The 23,846-nt window shown below is 36.7% G+C and overlaps 1 protein-coding gene and 1 long non-coding RNA gene across 2 annotated transcripts; one reads left to right on the top strand and one right to left on the bottom strand.

Annotated features, from left to right (window-relative positions):
* The first annotated feature begins 24 nt into the window (after positions 1-24).
* On the top strand, positions 25-4,512 carry LOC107694566 (SLAM family member 9-like). The gene is made up of 6 exons (XM_016494267.1): positions 25-287; positions 1,490-1,798; positions 2,021-2,308; positions 2,431-2,541; positions 3,358-3,425; positions 4,507-4,512. Exons 1-6 carry the CDS (start codon positions 239-241, stop codon positions 4,510-4,512), a joined length of 831 nt encoding a protein of 276 aa, XP_016349753.1. The 5' UTR covers positions 25-238.
* Positions 4,513-16,609: 12,097 nt separating this feature from the next.
* Positions 16,610-21,274, bottom strand: LOC107694368 (uncharacterized). Its single transcript, XR_001634861.1, has 4 exons — positions 21,229-21,274; positions 20,227-20,313; positions 17,289-17,409; positions 16,610-17,029 (listed from the first exon to the last, which is right to left on the bottom strand). It is a non-coding gene; the product is annotated as an uncharacterized LOC107694368 (long non-coding RNA).
* Positions 21,275-23,846: the final 2,572 nt, after the last annotated feature.

The raw sequence follows: 23,846 nt of genomic DNA, 5'->3' as shown, positions 1-23,846 counted from the left end.
GGTCCAGAAACCATAGCGGTGCCCCTGACTGTTGGCTGGGAGTAATAAGTAATAATATTACTTTAGAAATGAGTTACTAGTAATGAGTAATATATTAAATTTTTTTGAGTAATGAGCCCAACACTGATCATATGCAAATGCAGGATGTGAACTAGGAGGGTCAAACGCTGTCAGGGGAGGATTCACACAACCTTTTAACAGTTCTGCTGTTAGATCGCACACTGAACCACTGAAGAAAATGTTTCACAAGTTTGTCTTGTTCTGTTTGTGCTGCTGGAGTCTGAGTGGTAAGTTTATAAAATAATTGTATGGCTTTTTATTATTATTTTTTTTTTTTTCAATTTTGGAGAAATAAACCTGCTGCTACTGTTCAAATTATTTTATTCTCATCTCCTGTTATGTACCAAAATAATTGTGAATTTTGAATGAAGATAATACAATATCCACTAATTCTGAATTCAGGTCACTGTTGGGATTAGGGTTAGGAAGTTTTCATTGACATTTCCAAATCTGTTAAAGGTCATGAAAATAATGGAAATCCCTGTGAATGTAAATGTTCAGAAAGTGTGAACTTTCTGTTGAGCTGCTTTCAAATATCAGGCATTTCTTGTATTTTTAAAAATACATTTTTAATAAATATAAACATTTAAAAATACTTCTGCAGTGATCATCACAAATATCTACAAATGTCATGAAAATGTACTACTCAAAAAGGGCAGGAACCTTATAGTCCATAGGAGACTATCCATAAATCTATAATTTATTTAAAAAATGTATTTAAAATATCCAGCACAATTAAAGCTATACTTTCAACCTGCAATAATTATCATGTATTTATTGCCAATAAATTATGAAACTTCAAACACTGATTGTCCTCTACATTTTAAAACAAATTAAACACTAAGGATGTGACACCGAAATAAGAATTAATTTTAAATCTAGATTAAATCAAGGTTTATCTAATAAATCTGTTGCACCAAAATGAGTAAATACACTTACATTTAAATCATCATGTTGATCCTAGTCTTACTTCACATGTAAAATTGATTAACTTTAACCCTTTTACTTTGATGTAAACTCTTTATTCACTTATTATAGCTTTATTTGCCAAGTGTGCGCAAAAACACTGAATTTGTTGTTTTTTTCAGGACTCTCTTGGTACATATACACACATATATACAAATATGACACGAGAACAGAAAGAACATTTAAAAAAGTAAGACTAAGGGCAAAAAGTAATAATAATAATAATAATAATGTCATATACATCTGGAACAGAAAGAATTATGTACAGATTTTTGCATTATGTACTGTATATACATATGTGTTTAATCCATTAAATAGTACTGCTGCACAGTTTCCTCTGTCTGTTTGATTCTAACAGTCTCAGTCTATTGTGGTAACAGTTAGCGGTTTACGATAGCTGTTTATAAAGACCGTTGATATTTACAATTTTGTCATCAGAGGCTTTAATCTGTTTGTTCATCAGGTGTGTTTGGTGAGTCGGTGTCAGTGATAGAGGAAGATTCAGTCACTTTATACACTGGTGTTACTGAAATACGTGAAGGCAACACAATACTGTGGAAATATGGAGCTCAAATAGCTAAAATTAAGAAAACTAAGCAAATCATCCCCACATATGATGTTTCTGATGAGAGATTCAGAGACAGACTGAAACTGGACAAACAAACTGGATCTCTGATCATCACAAATACGTCAACTGAACATGCTGGAGTTTATCAACTAGAGATAACTGGAGCGAATCTAACATCAAAAACATTCAACGTTTCTGTCTATGGTGAGTAGAGATCATTTGTTGAAATGTTCACATATTCTATTTACATAGTCAAATGTTTATTCATTTTATATTTTGAGATGACAGGCACATTCAGTGATCGTCAACAACACACTAAACACTCACTCAACACAAAATTCATTACACAGATTCACTACAATTCACAACGCTGAAAATAAGCTGATTGTTCTGTTCATATTGCTCTTATTCTCCTATGTTTTCCAGCTTGTCTGCCTGTTCCTGTCATAAGAAGAAACTGTTCTTCATCATCATCATCACAGCAGAATTGTTCATTGTTGTGTTCAGTGGTGAATGTGGGTCATGTGACTCTCTCCTGGTACAAAGGAAACAGTTTATTGTCCAGCATCAGTGTGTCTGATCTCAGCATCAGTCTCTCTCTACCTCTGGAGGTGGAATATCAGGATAAAAACACCTACAGCTGTGTGCTCAACAATCCCATCAGCAACCAGACCACACATCTGGACATCATAGGACTTTGTCAAACATGTGCAGGTACGACGGTGCCAATATGTGTTTATTTACTGAGCTGATCTCTGTCTTCTGTTGTAGATCAGACTGATTCAATCACTTACATTAATGACTGTCTCTCTTTCACTCTCCTTCATACCCTCCAGATTCAGTTTCTCTGATAGTGCTGGTTTCTGCTGCTGCTGGATCTCTGTTGATTGTAGCTGCAGTCGGGATCTTCTGCATCTGCAGGAAACACAAAAAAAATGATCGAGAAGGCAAGTATTATCCTCTCCTTTTAAACAGGTAAAATTAGATTATTAATTAGATTAAATTATTCTAAATATTTTGCCAACTGATAGCCCTATTTTATCCTTTAATTAAAAGTATTCTCATGATTTTCCTTGTTATAATAAATAACTATTTGTATATAATGACACAGAGTGTCCTTCTTTACTAAAAAAAAAAAAAACCTTTCACTATTTTATCTTATCTCGATAGCCCTATTTTATCCTTTAATTAAAAGTATTCTCATGATTTTCCTTGTTATAATAAATAACTATTTGTATATAATGACACAGAGTGTCCTTCTTTACTAAAAAAAAAAAAAAACCTTTCACTATTTTATCTTATCTCCATTTTATGAACATAATCTACATGTGCAAAGATGTGGCAGGTGCTCTGAAATTTATATGAATGATAACTTTTTGTTGTGCTTGTTGAACTTGCTTGCTTACTTCTTAACACTATTCCAGCATCTGTGACTAAATTCATGGTTAGAACCAGTCAATCCATACACAAGTCTGTTATATACACAAGTGTGTGTGTGTGTGTGTGTGTGTGTGTGTGTGTGGTGGTGGGGGGGGGGCATTTAGAATCTTTAATTAACCTAATATTTGGGCTATGGGAGGAAACCGGAGTACCCAGCATAAACCCATGCAGACACAGGGAGAACAAGCAAACTCCACACAGAAAGGCCTCCTGTCACTGTGTCACATAACACAGAGGCTGTGAAGAACCAGATCTAATTAAGACTGAGTTTTTGTTTTGTTTTGTTTTGTTTTGTTTTAATGAATCTATTCTTGTTAAAACAGTTGAGACTTGTGAAGTAGAGATCACTTATGTCGAGAAGACATTCTACAAAGGAAATGCACAGAAATCGGTAAGACAATTTATTGTTAATTTCTTGAGTATTTGTATAATTGATAACACTTTACAATAAGGTGTCATTTGTTAACATTAGTTAATGTATTGACTAACATGAACAATCAATGAACAATGCATTTACTACAGTATTTATTCATCTTTGTTAATGTTAATTAATATAAAGTACAGTTGTTCACTGTTAGTTCACGGTGCATTAATTTATGTTAACAAACACAAATTTTGATTTTAATAATGCATTAATAATTGTTAATTTAATATTAACTAAGATTTAAAAAATGCTGTAGAAGTATTGTTCATTCTCAGTTCATGTTAACTAAAGTAGTTAAGTTATGTTAACTAATGAAACCTTACTGTAAACTGTTACCTTATAATTTTTAGAAGAGAGTCTGATGTAGATCAGTGTGTACTTTTGATTTTGTCTGGATAATATTTAAGTCCAATTCCACTACTTAAAAAAAACAAACAAAAAAATCATGTTCTGGTAAATCACAGAAATTATGACATACTAAATTGAAAGTATAAGATTAACAATTCAAAATGATAACTTAAAAAGTTGAACATCTAATATACAAAATTTAAATAATGAGATTAACAAGTTAAAATTCTAATTGAAAATGTTGAAATTATGACATACTAATTTTAACTTGCATATACCATTATCTGACTTAAGTATGCTATCATTTGTAATTTTTAATCACATAATTTTGACTTTGTATGTCACTTTTTTTTATTATGATTTACCAGAGAATTATTATTATTTTTTTTTTTTCTTATTGTCACAATAACTACTTTTTGTTGGGCAATGTATTGTCCCAAAAATAAGTGTGGTATTATTGTCATTTTAAGGCCATTTTATGCCACTAAATATATAATGATAATATAATAGCATAACAATGCAAGTAGTGCATGCATAACATTGTATGCACAAGATGCTGCAAAAGACAGTCAAACACATCCATCTATTGCACATAGTTACATAGAAACTAAACAACAACAAAAAAATTATAATAATAATAAACAGCACAAGCGGAATGCAAAAATGCATTATCTCCTTTGTGAAACTCCCTTTACGCTAGCTGTGAGAGAGCACCATTTTGCGTTGTTACATTCACATATGTACCAGAACTGTGAATTGTGGCTTTGAGTCGATCCAGGCTTCCATACTGGAGTCTGGATTTGTAAGGAAAACACTATAGGGCCTCAAATGTTGCCTTCTTTTCACATGTCCGCATTTTAGACAGACAGCTCAACACTGTGGAAGCTTCTGTCACGAAAACAAATTCCTCATATGTGTAAACATACCTGGCAATAAAGCTCATTCTGAGTCTGATTCTGATTTACATATATTGTGCAATAACTCAATATATTGATTATTGCGACAGGCCTAACTAAGGCAGTAATGAGCTTTCATAGCATAATAATCTATCACACAACCGCACCACGTGTTTATAAAAGACTTGGTACTACAAAAAAAACATTTATTATTAATATTGTTGTTATTGTTATCATTATTCATTATTATTATTATTATATATTGTGTTATACATTTCTTTACAGAAAGTTGAAGAGGATCATGTGGAATATGCACCAATCAAAATCAGAAGATGATCAAACTTTAATGTTGTTACAAGACCCTTATTGTCAGATCATTTTCATTGGGAACCTCCTGCAACGACCTCAGCCACTATGGTCTAAGGATGGGCATTTTCATTGCAGCATTTTCATGTTTGCAAAACATAGATAATAAACTAGTTGTCAAAAGGTGACAAAGTGAACTCTGCTGTGGTCTAGATTATTTACATCTGTACAGAAATGTGGTTTGATCTGTTGGGTAGAAAAAAACAACAGCTTGTGCATGAGAATGTGTCTACTGCTGGATGTTTGCATTTGATGGCAGTTTGTTAGTGTGTGTCTAAGGTGTTAATAGTGTCTGTTTGAGTGTGTATCTGTGTCTGAGGTGTCAATATCATGTTTGTGTAAGTGTGTGACGGTGTGTGTGAGTGAGTGTGTCTGAGGTGTCAGTCTGTGTGATCAGCATGTCGTTGCAAGGACATTTCATTTATGCTCACATGAAGCCGTTGACTTCTGCTCTACAGGGAAACCACTTTACTACAAAATACTAAACTTATTAAAGGGGTCATGACATGGATTTTTTATCATTTTAAAATGTTCCTTGAGTTTTTTTCAACCCTCATTCTGAACCTTTCTCAGAAACAGCCTGTTTTTAAGGGGCGGGTCCTTTAAGGCTTCTCAGTAATCGGCCACTGTTATGATTGGCTAACATCACTGCATAGGAAACAGTATCAACGCCCCCTCGCTATTGCATGTTTTGAGTGTTTTGACAACATAATCAAAATAAAACGGTCATTTCCAGAGAAAGCATAACAAAATAATTTACTTTGCAGTCAGATCTAGTACAGCTTCATCTTTTAACAAATGTTTCTTTTTGAACTCTCCCTGACACTGTGCCTCGATTACAAAACAAAATCCTCTGATCAATCCTCTTGTCAAACTCGCGTTTTAATCATCAGTGGCAAATTATTTAAATATGAAAACGAACTTACAGAGTGTGAGTCAGAAGCGCCAGACTGTCCTTCAAAGTTGTAACTGCCCCATTTTATAGAAACAGACACCGGCATTGTAGGCTACTCTCACAGGAAACAGCCCTCGTCCTCCGCAAAATGCGCTTCACACATCTGAATATTTGGGTTGAACTGTTCCGAAACAGTGTTGAACCACTGATTTCTAGTTGTGTCCTCTTTTGGAAGGCCAAACAAAGTAGTTTCGCTTTCACAACGAAACGCACAGCGTCTCCACGACATGGCTGCGGCGGCAACAGTGAGAATAAAAGTTACGCCTTCTTTCTTTGCGTGAACATTTGGGCGGCGTTATGCAAATCTTCCCACATCGTGACGTAGACATGTGGGGGCGTGTTAGAACGAGCCGTTTTAGGGAGGGGGGGTGGCTGACTCTTAACTTTTATAAAGAATATCTCTTTGGATTTGAGACTTTAGTCTTTGCAACTTTACAGATCTTCTTTATGCACCAAGAGCTTGTAACACTCCAAAGAGAAAGAAAAAATTGAAATCGCATCATATGACCCCTTTAATGAATAAATTCAATGTATGCTTTACAATTTATGATTTCTGCTTGATGGTGCTTAATCATTTATTTTGTTTGCATCAGCCTTGATGAGAAACTAACAAACCAGTATTTGTTTTTTCAATAGCATAACAGGACTTCTGTCCATAGGTAAAACAATGGTTGAAAATTAAAGTGTCAGATTAAGATAATAACCAGATCTCACCTTAAGTTTCCAATGATAATTGTAAAGATCAGACAAATATGTTGACTGCTCAAGATATCTGCTCCCGTTCCAGTTCGGTAACGCCACCTGAGGATCAGGGAACACAACATGAGTGATGGGGTGAAGGAGTGTTATCCAACTAATGATACAACTCACACTTTTTTATTTTTGTAGCAAAAAGCAATAACAAATACGTGGTTAGTGTAGTGCCCTGGTATATTTTAGTACCTATGCTATGTGCTCTGAGTGGGGGACTGAAGCTTTTCATTATAAAGTTGACACACTGATAAATAAATCTGCGTTCATTACCAAGAAAAATGACACAAAGACGCTAACGTTACTTAGCCGATGCCGCCTAGTTTATGATATCACACAAAACATTATTTCAGTCAAATAAAGAGCATCAAACGTGTCGAGGATCCCATGCTACATGATAATAAAACATGAATACACGTGTGCAGTGGCAGTAAATGACCCACTCTGTTGTTTATAACACACCCGCAACAGCACTAGCATCCGTTCCGACTCGTCTGGATTTTGTGTGTGTGTGTGTGTTGGTCTGCAAAGCTGTCATGTTGTTTCGTTTTACATAAATAGCATCCCGCATCAAATGTGTCTCCACCGGTTTCTGTATTGTAAACCTAAAAACCGCCAGAGAAAGCATATATACACACCCTCAGAAACGAAACTAATACCGCGTTTGACCACTAGAGCAGTGTTTCTCAACCAGGGGTCTGTGGACCCCTAGTGGTCCTTGACATAAGGCCAGGGGGTCCGTATAAAGTATACATTTTTGTATAAATTTTGTAGATTTTGACATGACATGTTCCCATGAAAGAAAAATCCAATATAGTTGATGATATGGCCAAATACTGGACAAGTCAGCTAACTTGAATTATATACTTGACTGCATTTGGTCCTCACAAAGACACAAATGATACGAGTCAATTTTGTTCTGGGGGTCCTTGAGGATGGTTCTGAATTGGACTGGGGTCCGGTACGCCAAAAGGATGAGATTCACTGCACTAGAGGACGAGAGCATTGTTGCCAACTAATTTTCAGAGAAAGTTGCTAAAGGAAGGTCGATTTGTTGCTAAAAGTTGCTAAATGACGTTGTGGTGTCATTGCGCGATGACGTCATTACGTAATCACGACGCAAAATTGTGTCACTACATCAAATCTCAGCAAAAATATATTTTATATGTTAGATTTGTTCGTAAAATAATATAAATGCATAATATAATGTTAAAATATAAATAACAATTTTTATACAACACTGAACACTTTTGAACGATTTAATTTTTGAACGTCTGAAAAGTTGCTAAATTTAGCAACAAAATTGCTAAGTTCGCAACACTGGACGAGAGTCGTTTTAATTTCTTCTTCTAGTATTTATTGGCGGTTGGCACATTACCGCCACCAACTGGTATGGAGTGTGGACCAGAATGTCTACAAGGCCTAACTTCGGTTGGGGTTCCAAGTGAACCGTACCGTTACCAAAACGTGGCGTGTAAACTCTCACATCAAATCTCAATCACGGATTGGCCGGAGAGAATCGTCACTACCTGCGTCACTGAACTTGCGACGCAAACATAAAAGAACCGCTAGATTTAAATCAGCACAGCCAGCGAAAGATGGAACGCAACTGTTTTGAACGAGCGCACCTTTTTTTTAACAACCAAAAAGTTTTGTTGTCTGTTGCGGAAGAACAGACGTTCCTCTCGTTGATAGCAGAGGAACGGATCCAGCAAGAGCTTGATGGGGCGACGCGGAATGAAAAAGGTTTTCAGGAGCCGTGGTAGTAGAGGCGGCGCAACTATTATAACGACATGTGAATAATCCCGCCCACTCTAAAGCGGTACTGAACTGCAGTGGAAACGCGAACTGTGCCGAGCCGAACCGTGCCGTGCCATACTGAGCCATACCGAGCAGAGTCGTACCACACAGTGGAAAAGCGCCATAAGTACATTGTTAAAAAAAAAAATACTTCAATTAGTTTCTCTAAGGTATTGAAACAATCAATTAACAATAAAACACATATCCTTTGACTCCTTTTATTATTATTATTATATTTGCAAAAACAGCATCCACACTGTGCCCTAGTTATAAATTGCCTGAGATATTTTAATACACAAATATGCATGTGTATTAGAGCGCCATCCAGTGATATAACTAGGGTTTTAATTTCAAATAATTCAGTTATAAATTGAATCAGGTGTTTTTAATGTTATCGAACATGAACATACAGATATCTTTCAAGCTATTGTTTCGCAAAGAAACTGCTTATGCACAGATCATTTACAATATTTCAACAGCTTATTAAACCACTGGAAAATTAGTGTTAATGAAACAAAGTCATCTACCATGTCCAGCTCTTATTGATTTATATTTGGCAAATTTTAACTCTGAAGTAACATTTACATGACAAAAAACATATCATGATGCACTTATAAATATACCTAAATCTACCTATTCTACCCTATCTACTCTTAAAAAGGAAAACTGTAAGTCAACGCTGAAGGTAGACATTCTTATCTAATAAAACAAGAAACATCTAGCCTCAGGCCCATTCCAATTATGAGATATCTCATTGGCAGCACTCATCATTTAATTGTAATATCAAGTCAATTCTAATTAGTGGGTAGATATGTTGCACTTTATGTTGGGGTATTATTCTACTGAAAGAAACACGGATTCACAAAAGGTTAATACAACAGTTATGTTTGAATGTCAGAGAATGTGATGCTCTGTAATTAAAATAATAAACAGCAGTAATTCACATGCAGATCGACAAAACTCCAAGTAGCTACTTTCTTGTGATAGTAAATCACAGCAGCAGCTGCAGTTACAAGCAGCACCGGAACAGTAGCACATTTCCTGCTACAGCAGCCGAAGACAGACCTGAACCTGTAATAATAATATGTGCTCAGTTTACCATGCAGCAGCAAAAGACACATCATGGGGAAAAACACAGAACATAATTTCACCACTTTTCCAAAAATAAGTTTTGTCAAATTTTTAGATCAATCGTAATCAGGGACAGACTTACCATATTTCATGCTATAACTGTAGGGCTAAATGCCTTATTTCCATTATGCCTTTATCACCTGCATATGTGATATTATAAGTTTCCACCAAACATCTAAGGGAGTTTATTCTTTTTCAAATGGGTTCAAAACTTAAACAGCTTTCGATTTTTGGTGCACACATAAAAACAAAATACTGACTTTCTTCTTCTTGTTCTTCTTCTTCGTTTGCCAGATTGAATGGATTATTTAAATGATTGGATGCTGTAGGAGTGTATATTATCACTGTACCATATATATATATATATATATATATATATATATATATACGCTAATCCTTGGCATTAACAGATTATTCCAATTTTGAAAAAAAATTTAAATATCAAGTTTATTGACATACATTTGTCACACGGTGAACATTTGAAATGTGTGAAATGTGACGATTAACAGAGGCCTTACCTTACTAAAATTTGGAGACCTAGGCCTTGTCCCAAATGGCACTTCATGAGCACTTGCTCTTGTGGACTCACAATGACTGCCATGACACATGTCCGTTAAGTCCACAAGACCATAGGGACCATGTTTTTAGAACATCATTGTCTCCACCAGTAATAGGCACTCGTGCAAAGTCAGCAATGACATACATCCAAGTGAACAAAATGGAGGAAAATTATCGAAGGAAGTGCATATAAATGTGAACTTTAATGCAGCCTCAGAGGAAAATCATGAGAGCTTAAGGTTTCGTTTGGGACAAAGTACTGCTTCACACATAAGATGCTCATTTGTCACCCCCTATTGGTGTAACTTTGTAACCAGCAGAAAGGGTCACTGAATGAATCAGTGAGCAAAACTTGTGTTATTCATTACACTACAGTTATTACTACACTTGAGTAACATTATATTAGATTATATTAGACATATATTAGATATTAGATTATATTAGACATCTCTACACTCTAAAGAATGCTGGGTTGTTTCAACCCAATGTTGGGTCAAATATGGACTAACCCAACTGTTGGGTTAAAAAGTTAATTTAAAAATGTAACCAAAATTTAACCCAACAGTTGGGTTAGTCCATATTTGACCCAACATTGGGTTGAAACAACCCAGCATATTTTAGAGTGTACCAAATTACAAGACTACACATTTAGAATGATTACTAAACAACATTGATAACATTTCTTCAAGCGATTATCACAACCGGTTATCAATTCTGCTGTTTGCCTTTTCTATTATTTCAGTTATTGTCGTTATTGCATCATGTCTCAAAAGCGCGTCTCGAGACCCTCGCGATCTATGCTGCTCTTTTTTTAAAACCATTGAGTGCTGCGTCTTGTGTTTTTAGACGCAAAGACGCGTTCTGTGTGAATGGCCCTTAAGACTGTAGATAGTCTTTGACATTTGCAAAAACTTAATGATCCATTAGATTTATTTTATCTTTAAATTTAGGTTGATTAATCCAATTTTCTACTTGTTCATATCTGCCACAGTCAAATATTACCTTTCAGAAACCATCAATGTTAGCAGATCCATTCCTTTCCGGAGAAGCGTTCAGTTTTTGCTCTTGCAAATTCCGCCATGTAAATAGCAAACCTGCCATGGTGCAAGCGCAACTGGCTTTTAAAGGGATGGAAGATGAGACTCTGATTGGTTTACTGCACGTTACGCCCAAAACACACCCATGACTCATTAAGAGAATAGGTTCAACCCTTTTGGACCATACGACTGGCACGCCGACCATTTTTTTCCATCTTAAACTATCAAAAGTGGACTCGGACATGCCCTAAGGGCAACTGCACCATGCACTTCAGACCATGCGCTTAGATCGTTAAAATAGGGCCCAACGTCTTACGAGCCAGAAGAACATATATAAGAATATATATAAATGCGTAAGCATGCGTAAAACATGCGTAAACTAGTGTGTGTGTTAACTAGTAGGGTGGTCAAACTCTGTTGTGGGAGGATTCACACACCACGTTCAATGTTATCAGCAGATAGTCTTATTAGATCAGAGTTTTAGCTGAACTACTGAAGAAAATGTTTCACACGCTATTGGGTTCATGTCAGGTGAATTTGGAGGCCAAGGCATTAACAGAAATTCTGATGATTCTGGCAGTGTGGCATGGTGCATTACCCTGTTGGCAATGTCCATCACCAGCAGGGAACACAGTTGCCATGAATGGGTGCACTTGGTCTGCAACGATGTTCAGATACCTGACAGCTGTCAGGGATTGCGCTATTGGGATATTGGGGCCTAAAATGTCCCAAGAAAACATTGTCAACAGCATAACACCGCCACCGCTGCTGGCCTGTGTCCGCCCAACAGTGCATCTGAATGCCCAGTCACTGACATATGTTTGCCCACCCAACAGATCAAACCGCATTTAGAAAACTAACCGCAGCTGGTTTCAGTTTGACTCAGAAGATAAAGCTTAGTAAAGCTGGTACTGTGAGATCAAAACATGGTTTTAAAGGTGACATATCATAAAAATCTGACTTTTTCCATGTTTGAGGGTGCTTTCACACTAGCACTTTTGGTGCGCACCCGGGTGAACTCTGTCTTCCGAACTAGGGTGCACACCCACGAACTGCACCCGAGTCCGCTTAAAAAGGGTGGTCTGGGGTACGGTTCCTGTGAACTCCAGTACGGTTCGCTGCTGATATGAACGCAATTGTATCAAATCGCGCAAGTGAACTGCTATTAATAATGTGTTATTTGATAAAATGTGTGTTTGTGTATGAGTTTCACTCACTTGGCTGACGCGCTGCAAGCAGAGAGCTGTATATCTCATTTCTGTTTGCCTTCAGCATTCTTTAGAGCATTTGCAGTACGTTCGTAAGACAGACGTAAGTGTTGTTATGTACTGAAGCTTTGGAAACAAAACCAACGATTCAAAAACATAAATATATAAAAGTGAGGAGAGCAATGTTATGCATTTTGCCTCTCAGATTTTGCTCCCCCCGCCCCATGACGTTGTAAGGGGATCTTATTAGAATATTACCACCCCTTGATTTGCACGTTTCCACCCACGGTGCCGCCATTCTGTTTTCACAAGCGACAACGGTGTACCAGTTCTAACGCCATTGCGAAAGTTCGAGCAAAGCATGCTAACTGTTCTGTCTTTGGTTGCACTGACGAGCACAGAACACTATTTAAATTCCTAGCCTCAAGAGGAGACAAGAAAGCAGTGGATTTATTGATTTATTTACTGTATATTACGCTGCTGCCAGACAGATCTAATATAAACATGCGATTTATTTCCCTGCTATTTACCTCCACAGACATAACCGACTGGTTTTGTAACTCATGTGTGTTTTTAACATAAACTTGTGTATATTTGTCAATTTAAGCGCAATAAGACATGAAAGAAAACTTAGTTTAGTACTCACAGTCCATGTGACAGACACTTTCTGTGCACGTGCTTCGGAAGCTTAAACTGATGTGGATTTAAAACGCATGATTTCAGCGTGCAAGACATGATAATCAAAACCAAGATGTTTTTTTGGCAGAATATCTGAGGTACAAGTTGTAAAGGCACAGCCCTAATTCTGGAAAAGGGGTTGGGGAGCAGCAGCTCATTTGCATTTACATGCACAAAAACAGCCTGTTTCTGCTTCCACTTAAAATAGGCATTTTCAACAATACATAAATGATCTGTGGGGTATTTTGAGCTGAAACTTCACAGACACACACTGGGGACACCTGAGACTTATACTGCATCTTGTAAAAAGGGGCATAATAGGTCTCTTGCAATTTTGGAACAGGAGCCCGCCGTGGGCTAAACTCGGGAACAGGAGCCCACTCTGGGTTGGATTCGGGGACTGGGAAGCGCTTACGAGAAGCTGGCACTGGAGGGCGCTCTGGAGGAGCAGGCACAGCAAGGCCCTTTCGAGGAGCTGGCACTGGAGCGAACTCAGGGGCTGGAGCCGACATTGGAGCGAACTCAGGGGCTGGAGCCGACACTGGAGCGAGCTCTGGGCTGGAGTGAGCCACGACCGGCGGGCATGACTTCGGAGCGGCCGGTGGGCTTGAGGGAGCTGCAGCCAGCGGGCTTGACTTCGGAGCGGCCGGCGGGCTTGAGGAAGCCGCAGCCGGCGGGCTTGACTTCGGAGCAGCCAGCGGGCTTGAGGGAGCCGCAGCCGGCGGGCTTGAGTGAGCAGCGGCTGGCGGACTTGAGTGAGCAGCGGCTGGCGGGCTTGAGTGGGGAATGGCCGGCGGGCTCGACGGCGAGCTGGTTCTGGCTCGGGCCAGGACACTCCCCAGAAACCGGAAGATCCCTTCTCTCTAGCATAGTCCATTGGTGTATGGGAGGTCCACGGGGCGATCGCAGTTGGCCCCGAGCCAGAACAGAGAATTGACGGTGGCATCATCCAATGCCGTTGCTGCGGCGAGCCCGCAGAATTCCCAGGCGTACTTGAAGAAGGGGAGATCTCGGCGGGCTAAGGCGGAGAACCGAACGTCTATTTCCATCACCGCGGGGAGAAACAAACAGGAAACAAAAAACTTTTAAAAAAACCCATAGACCTGACAGAAAGGAAGGAACTAACAGGAACTTAAATACACAGGATCATTAACAAGCACAGGTGGCAGGAATCACAATGAAACTAAACGAGAACAGGAAAAAGACCATATATTGAAAACCCCGGATCAAAGACAGGGGTAAAACAAGAAAAAACAAGTCCAAAACACTGACAATATCATATGCAATGTTGGGCAGTAACTAGTTACTAGTAATGCATTACAGGAATAATATTACTTTCCCTGGTAAATTGTAGTGTAAGTAATTACTAATAAAATTTAAGTAATAATATTACAGTTACCATCCAAAAAAATGTCTAATTAATTTTTTGTCACAATTGCTAATGATTTGAAATTTAAAAATTCAATCATCCCTATCAATCTTCTTAATCGTTTTCGTGCGCGTACACACGTGACGTCACCAATACAGCAAGCTAGCTTAGTCGGAAGATGGAGAAGCCCACATCATATAGTGGCTGGAAATACAGCCATTATTTAAGTTTTGTAGGGAGAAACGATGACAAAAACATCAATGTCACATGTAAACTGTGTAGTGGTACTAAGACTGTCTACAGCAATGCCAACATGCTTAGTTGGTCATCAGATTTTACTATGTTGCTGCTTTACTAAATAACAGAAGTTAAAAAATGTGTGGCTTGCCATAAGTTTGAGCCAGTTGTACTCTACATTTATCTGTAACTTTCATGGATTCAAAGACTGCAGAAATTATGCAATTACCAATTTTTTGAGGTGTAATGGAAAAGTAATGTAACTAGTAGTGTAACTAATTACTGTTGACAGGGGTGCTGTAAGGGGGGGTGACAGGTTAGGACGATTCCAAGCCTCGGCCTGACGATGGAGGGGGCAGAGTGAATATGCTGTTCAGGGGGTCCAGAAACCATAGCGGTGCACCTGACTGTTGGCTGGGAGTAATAAGTAATAATATTACTTTAGAAATTAGTTACTAGTAATGAGTAATATATTAAATTTTTTGAGTAATGAGCCCAACACTGATCATATGCAAATGCAGGATAGGAGGGTCAAACGCTGTCAGGGGAGGATTCACACAACCTTTTAACTGTTCTGCTGTTAGATCGCACACTGAACCACTGAAGAAAATGTTTCACAAGTTTGTCTTGTTCTGTTTGTGCTACTGGACTCTGAGTGGTAAGTTTATAAAATAATTTTCAAGGTTTATTTATTTATTTATTTATTTTAATTTTGGAGTAATAAAGCTATTCTCATCTTTTGTAATGTACCAAAAGAATTGTGAATTTTGTATGAATATAATACAAGATCTACCAATTATGAATTCAGGTCACTGTTGGGATTAGGGTTAGGAAGTGTTCATTGACATTTCCAGGTCGGGAAAAGGTCATGAAAATAATGGAAATCCCAGTGTAAATGCAGTGTAAATGTTCAGAAAGTGTGAACTTGTCAAATATCTGGCATGTTTTTTTTTGTAGAGCATATTTAATAAATATACATATTTAAAAAATACTTCTGCAGTGATCATGAACATCTACAAATGTCATAAAAATGTACTACTCAAAAAGCGCAAGGACTTTATAGTCCATAGGAGACTACCCAGTGATCTAATGATCTAAATCTCCCATTTATTAAAAAAAAAAAATGTATTTAAAATATCGAGCACAATTAAAACAGTACTTTCAATCTGCAATAATTATCATAAAATAATGTCAAAAATCTTGATTGTCAGTTAGGATGTTACATTGTGGATTGTGGTTTTTCAGGAGCTCTAGGTACATATATACACACATATACATTTATAACACGAGAACAGAAAGAACATTTAAATAAGTAAGACTAAGAAAAATAAAATACTAATGTGATATACATCTGGGTCTGAAAAAAATCTGTACATATTTGTACATTATGTATATACATATGTGTTTAATCTATTAAATAGCGCTGCTGCAACAGTCTCTCTATTATGGTAACAGTTAGCAGTTTACAATAGCTGTTTTGAAAGTGTTTTTTTGTTTCTGTTGTTCTCAACTTCACATGTGAATGAAGCGGATTTCAGGCTTTGTAAATCTTCAGAAGCTTTAGTCTGTGTAAAATCTTTTTATACTCTCCAGGTGTGTTTGGTGATTTAGTGTCAGTGATGGAGGGAGATTCTGTCACTTTAAAAACTAATATTGAAGTATGTGATGGTGATGACATACTGTGGAAATATGGAGCTGGAAAGTCTCTCATAGCTAAAATGAAGAAAAAGAAGCACATTGTCTCCACATATAATGTTACTGATGAGAGATTCCGAGACAGACTGAAACTGGACAAACAAACGGGATCTGCGACCATCACAAACATCACAACTCAACTTGCTGGAGTTTATCAACTAGAGATAGCTGGAGCGAATCTGACATTTAAAACATTCAACGTTTCTGTCTATGGTGAGTAGAGATAATTTGTTGAAATGTTCACATTCTATTTACATAGTCAAATGTTTATTCGTTTTATATTTTGAGATGACAGACACATTCAGTGATCGTCAACAACACACTAAACACTCACTCAACATTCATTACACAAATTCACTACAATTCACAACGCTGAAAATAAGCTGATTGTTCTGTTCATATTTCTCTTTTTCTCTCATGTTTCTCAGCTCGTCTGCCTGTTCCTGTCATCAGCAGTAACTTTTCAAACTGTTCTTCGTCATCATCACAGCAGAATTGTTCACTGGTGTGTTCAGTGGTGAATGTGAGTGATGTGACTCTCTCCTGGTACAAAGGAAACAGTTTATTGTCCAGCATCAGTGTGTCTGATCTCAGCATCAGTCTCTCTCTACCTCTGGAGGTGGAATATCAGGAGAAAAACACCTACAGCTGTGTGCTCAACAATCCCATCAGCAACCAGACTCAACATCTGGACATCATAGGACTTTGTCAAACATGTGCAGGTACGACAGTGCCAATATGTGTTTATTTACTGAGCTGATCTCTGTCTTCTGTTGTAGATCAGACTGATTCAATCACTTACATTAATGACTGTCTCTCTTTCACTCTCCTTCATACCCTCCAGATTCAGTTTCTCTGATAGTGCTGGTTTCTGCTGCTGCTGGATCTCTGTTGATTGTAGCTGCAGTCGGGATCTTCTGCATCTGCAGGAAACACAGAAAAACTGATCAAGAAGGCAAGTATTATCTTCTCCTTTCAAACAGGTAAAATTAGAAATAATTCTTCAAAAATATGTTCTAAGTATTTTGCCAACTGATAGCCCTATTTTATCATTTAATTAAAATTATTCTCATACCCAGGTGAAAAACAAGTGCACTTCCATAATGTACTTAAAGTGTTCTATTTTCGCGCACTAATTTTGTACTTAATATAGTAACAATTATTCTTTAGTACTTCTTAAGATAAACTTAAGATCATCTAAGTGTACTCAACTATTTTTTGTGTTTTTTTTTTTTGGTTTTGTGGTTTTAATGCATCTGTTTTTGTTAAAACAGTTGAGACTTGTGAAGTAGAGATCACTTATGCCGAGACGGCATTCTACAAAAGAAACGCACAGAAATCGGTAAGACAATTTATTGTTACTATGTTGAGTATAATTGGTAGCACTTTACAGTAGGGTGTTATTTGTGAACATTTGTTAATTTTTTTAACTAACATGAACAAACAATGAAAAACACATTTACTACAGTATTTTTTTAATCTTTGTCAATGTAGGTAATAAAAAGTTTAGTTGTTCATTGTTAGTTCATGTTAGTTCACGGTGCATTAACTAATGTTAACAAACACAACTTTTGATTTTAATAATGCATTAGTAAATGTTGAAATAATATTAACTAAGTTTAATAAATGCTATAACAGTATTGTTCATTCTTAGTTCATGTTAACTAAAGTAGTTTACTAATGTTAACTAATGTTAGCATTTCCACCCCATAAGAAAAAAAAAATCATGCTCTGGTAAATCATAATTATGACAACATTAGAAATTATGACATACTAAATCGAAATTATGAGATAAAAAATTCTAAATTATAATTTAAAAAGTTTAAAATATACAAAGTTTAAATAATGAGATTAAGAAGTTCAAATGATCACTTAAATGTCGAAAATTATGTCATACTAATTTTTACTTGTGTGTATCATAATCTAACCTAAGCATGTCATAATTTGGAAATTTAATCTCATAATTTTGACTTTCTATGTAACTTTTTGATTATGATTTACAAGAGCTTTATTTATTTATTTTTCTTATTTGTCGGTTAGGCCTGTCATGAGAACTACTTTTTAGGCAATGTATTGTCCTAAAAATAACTGTGATATTATTGGCATTTTAAGACCACTTTATGCCACTGAATATATAATGATAATATAACAGCATAATAATGCAAGTAGTGCATGCATAATATTGCATGCACAAGATGCTACAAAAGACAGTCAAACACATCCATCTAATGCACGTTTACATAGAAAAGCAATGGGGGAAAAACAGCAAAAACAGCAAAAAAATGCATTCTCTCCTTTGTGAAACTCCCTTAACGCTAGCTGTGAAAGAGCACTATTTTGCGTAGTTACATTTATATATGTACCAGAACAGTGAATTGCGGCTTTGTGTCGATTTGGACTTATTCTTCAATACTAGAGTCTGGAGTTGTAAGGAAAACACTATAAAGCTTCAAATGATGCCTTCTTTTCACCTGCTGATGTCCGCTCTTCACATAGTGACAAAATAATATAATTATCTATCACATGAATCCCACACACAACTGCACAATGTGTTTATAAAAGACTTGTTATTATTATTGTTATTAATATAACTATTATTATATGTTGTGTTATGCATTTTTTACAGAAAGCTGAAGAGGAGAGTCATGTGGTATATGCACCAATCACAATCAGATGATGATCAAACGTAATGTTGTTCTAAGTACAAATACACTTATTGTCAGATCATTTTCATTGGGAACCTCCCTGCAATGACCTCAGCCACTATGGTCTATGGATGAGCATTTTCACTGCAGCATTTTCGTGTTTGCAAAACATAGATGCGAACTAGTTATCAAAAGGTGACAAAGTGAACTCTGCTGTGGTCTGGATTATCTATATCTGTACAGACATGTGGTTTGAGCTGTGCATGAGAATGTGTCTGCTGCTGGATGTTTGCATTTGATGGCAGTTCGTTAGCGTGTGTCTAAGGTGTCAATAGTGTCTGTTTGAGTGTGTATCTGTGCAAGTGTGCGTCTGAGGTGTCGATAGTGTGACGGTGCGAGTGTGTCTGAGGTGTCAGTCTGTGTGATCAGCATGTCGTTGCAAGGATTTTTCATTTATGCTCACATGAAACCTTTGACTTCTGCACTACAGGGAAGCCACTTTACTTCAAAATACTAAAACCATTAGTGCTGATTCTGGACAAAAAGGTCTCAAATCAGGTGATATTAGTATGAAAAAATAAAATATTATATACTTTGAATGTTTGGATGATCGTATACAGTGAACCTGAAGTTAAGCAGTACAACACTCTCAGAAAAAAAGGTACAAAGGTACCTTTTCAAAAGGTACACCTTTGTATCTTATTTACCCCTTACAAGGGCGCATATTAGTACCTAAATGGGCCATAAGGGTAACACACAAGTTAGAGCTTGAACCTTTTTATTCTTAGTTTCAGTATTTATTTCTAAGCAGAACTATACTTGATCCTGTTTTTTTTCTTATAAATGTTATATCCCGTTTTTTTCTGCCAGTGTCTGGGTCATTTATTGAATAAATTCACTGTATGATTTACAATTTATGATTTGTGTTTGATGGTGGTTAATCGTTTACTTTGTTTGCATCAGCTTTGATGAGAAACTAACAAACTAGTTTTTTTTTTTTTTTTTAATAGCATAACAGGACTCTTTACTCTATAGGTAAAACAATGTTTGAAATTTAGTGTCAGATTAAGACCATAATCAGATAGAAAATCTCACCTTAAGTTTCCGATGATAGTTGTAAATATCAGACAAATATGTTGACTGCTCAAGATATCTGCTCCAGTTCCAGTTCGGTAACGCCACCTGAGGATCAGGGAACACAACATGAGTGATGGGGTGAAGGAGTGTTATCCAACTAATGATACAAACCACTTGTTTTTTAATCTTAAAAAAAAAGCTAGATCAAGTGGTTAGTGCATTGTTCGCGTAAATTTTAGTACCTATGCTAGTGTGCTCTGAGTGGGTGGTTGTTTACTGGTCAAAAGAGCCCACATGACTGATATGATAGTCTCTGCCTGTGTCCCAATGTGCATACTATCCACCCTATCTGACCTAAATAGTACTAAAAATGACTAATATCACATATAATTTAGGATGGATAGTATGCACATTGAGACGCAGGCTCTGTCATATTCTGGTCTGTAGAAATGTTTCAGAGGGACTTTTCACCCGATTCATCGTCCAGCAGGTGAAAACCATAAGTCTGGTCACTTTAAATAACAGCACACCTCTCCTCAGCAACACACGGGAACGCAGGATGAGGAATCATTTGTGTCTGCAACACGGGACTGAAACTTTTTGCAGTAAGCCAACACACCGATAAATACATCTGCGTTCATTACTAAGAAAAATGTCACAAAGACGCTACTTATCACACAAAATATTATTTCAGTCAAATAAAGAGCATCAAATGTGTCGAGGATTTCACGCTACACGATAATAAAACATTAATACACGTGTGCAGTGGCAGTAAATGAGCCACGCTGTTGTTTGTAACACACCCGCAACACGAATACTAGCACTAGCATCGATTCGTCTGCTAGGAGATTTGGGTTTTGTGTGTATAAAACCAGGTTGGTCTGCAAAGCTGTCTTGTTTTTTCGCTTTATATAAATGACATGCCGCATCAAAAGTATGTGTCTCCACCTAATGTTTCTGTATTATAAACATAAAACCGCCCTACATGTATAGAAACCCACAGAAAGTAGATATACACACCCTCAAAAACGAAACTAAAACGCATTTCACCACTAGAGGACGAGAGTCGTTTCCTTTTTCTTCTAAGGTTTAGTGGCGGTTGACAAACAACGAGCTGGAGCATTACCGCCACCAACTGGTATGGATTAGAATGTCTAAATACAGCAACAGAACAGTGTCCTATAAAGCATTTTATAAAGACAAACACAATTCACCTTTTTCTAAAATTCCAAGGGCCATTTAGCCAACTTTTTGGCAAACAAGCAAACTTGAGACAACTTTTTTTGTGTACAAAAATATTATTTATTAACACAATTTATTAAAAACATGAACTAGGGTGACTCCCGTTGATGACTCCTGTCAAAATGCTCCCGCTCACTGATAAAAAAAACTCAAGTTGGATAGTTGTAGAAAGAAATGGTTATTTGTGAATAATGGCAGGATGTCATGTTTTCCTTTATAGTATCCTTACAGTATTATTACAGTATGACCTTATGTAAATGACAGGTCCTCGCAGAAATTTCTACTCAGCCTTTAGGATGGACAGATTTTCCATAAAAGCAAGGGCACAGATAATGGACTACCAGAGAAAGAATTGAGATTGATCACACACCCCAAGTAGCCAAGTATCATTTCACATGTTTAGCTTTTTCCAACAAAATGAAAAGTGTCTCTTCTATAATAACCACAAAAACAATTATTTTTAGAGCAATGGTCTCACGTTATGGATAAACTATTTGACATTTAAAACAATGTGAATCTAACATCATGCAGAGCACAGCTAAAACTGTAAAAAGTACATCCATGATGAATTTGATCTGGTCACTGTGGGTGTGCTGTCCAGAATTGAAGTCAGGTGAGAATGGATTGCATCAATCTGCTCCTGATCTTCTATGTATACCGGCACAGGTGCTGACTTAGCAGAATGCTTGGGGAAAAGTGTAAAGCCACTTTGAATTCTTTTGGCCACTGCCTTGCCTTTCAAAAGAAAGAAAACATTTTAATTTGCTGACCCCCCAATACGACAACTCTAGTTAGTGACAATAAACAGGCAGATTCATAATTAAAATGTTTTAATTTCATTTAAATTGTTTGAGGGTTCAGCACGATGTAGAGGGAATACTGTTGACGTTATATGTAGGAACATGGCAATCGTTTCTTAGCTGTGGACCAAAAGATATCTCTGTGCTGGTCATCTCTAAAACCAGGTTTGATTACTATACAGGGAGACTAGAAGGAGGATCTCTCTTCAGAGTGGCTTCAGTACCTATAGGGATACATAAGCAATGGTTATGGCCAGGGAGTATAAAAACGTGTTATGACAATCCATTTCACATTTGCGTTATCACAATCCCTCCAAACCACAAAGTTTAATAATTACTATATTCTTATGAGCTACACCATGTAAATCTTACACATAACAGATAATGATCTGGGCCAGTGGCTTGTGTTCATGCAGGGAACACAAGGGCATCTTTCATGAAAGCATTATCCTAAAAAAACACAAATAACACCAGTAAAGAATACCTATTATTTTACTTCTGACTTATGGTAGATGTCAAATAGTATGATGTATGCATTCAATACTCACTGGAGAGTAGGCTAGGGGATTGTGGCAATAACATGCATGTTGGCAGTGTAACTTACATGTCTTTGCCCTGTGAGAGTAAAAGGAAAACTTAAGCAGACTACCACTTGCCATTCAAATATGAAATGAAGAAACTCTCTAAAAAGTCTCAAATAAACTACAGCTGATATAAAATAATGTGAAAAAAATGTGTACTTCATAGACGAGTTTCATGCAGGCATTTCCCATCTGCAAGAGAAACAATCAAAATAGCTAGCACATAGACTTGTGCCGGTATTCGGTAATGCGATATATCACGGTAATGAATATGCACGATATTGTTATCGTGGGCACTTCTAAATACCGTGAATAATTATATATTACAAATCATTCAGAATTTTGAATGCATTTTAAGAATACTTTTCCCATCAACTGGTCAAAATGCACAATGCCGCTGTATGCTGCGTGAAAGATGCATGCGCACTCTGAGGTAATCAAGCCGGACAAGAAGCACATGGCGGAACATGTCAGAGACGCTCTGGATGAAAGTGTACTTTCACTCTCTGACAGCAGATGGCGCTAAACTGCAGAAATAATTTTCAAACCTTTTTTACATTTTAATCTGGACTACAACATGCCCTAGATATTGTTTGAAAGTGTTTTGATTCTTTATTGTTCGGTCACACTTTACATTAGGGCTTCATTAGTTAACATTAGTTAATTCATTATTTAACATAAACTGCCAATGAAAAATTCTTCTGACCATTCATTAATCTTAGGTATTCCAATATTTAATAACACGTTGTTAAAATTGAAAGTTGCAACTGTGTTATTTAATGAGCTAACATGAACTTAGACTTGTATTTTTTAAACAAAGATTAATAACTTCTGTAGCAAATGTAGCTATTGCTGATTGTGAGTGTTAATGCATTAACTTAGGTTAACTAATGAGGTCTTATTTTAAAGTGATACCTATTGGTCTTTATTGTTCTTTTGCACTTTAATCTGTGTAAAACTTTTAACTTTATACATTTTTCTGTATTGCTTTATTGCATTTAAATGTTGTTATTTT

This window comes from Sinocyclocheilus anshuiensis, unplaced genomic scaffold (genome assembly GCF_001515605.1).
Source record: "Sinocyclocheilus anshuiensis isolate Anshui unplaced genomic scaffold, SAMN03320099.WGS_v1.1 scaffold954, whole genome shotgun sequence".
NCBI classification, from domain to species: domain Eukaryota; kingdom Metazoa; phylum Chordata; class Actinopteri; order Cypriniformes; family Cyprinidae; genus Sinocyclocheilus; species Sinocyclocheilus anshuiensis.
Note: the sequence above shows the minus strand (reverse complement) of the source record. Positions and strands in the feature narration are given on the sequence as shown.

Coding starts and splice junctions, on each gene's coding strand:
- LOC107694566 (XM_016494267.1), top strand. CDS start 239: ATGTTTCACAAGTTTGTCTTGTTCTGTTTGTGCTGCTGGAGTCTGAGT. Junction 1,799..2,020: donor ATTCAACGTTTCTGTCTATG/GTGAGTAGAGAT, acceptor TATGTTTTCCAG/CTTGTCTGCCTGTTCCTGTC. Junction 2,309..2,430: donor ACTTTGTCAAACATGTGCAG/GTACGACGGTGC, acceptor CATACCCTCCAG/ATTCAGTTTCTCTGATAGTG.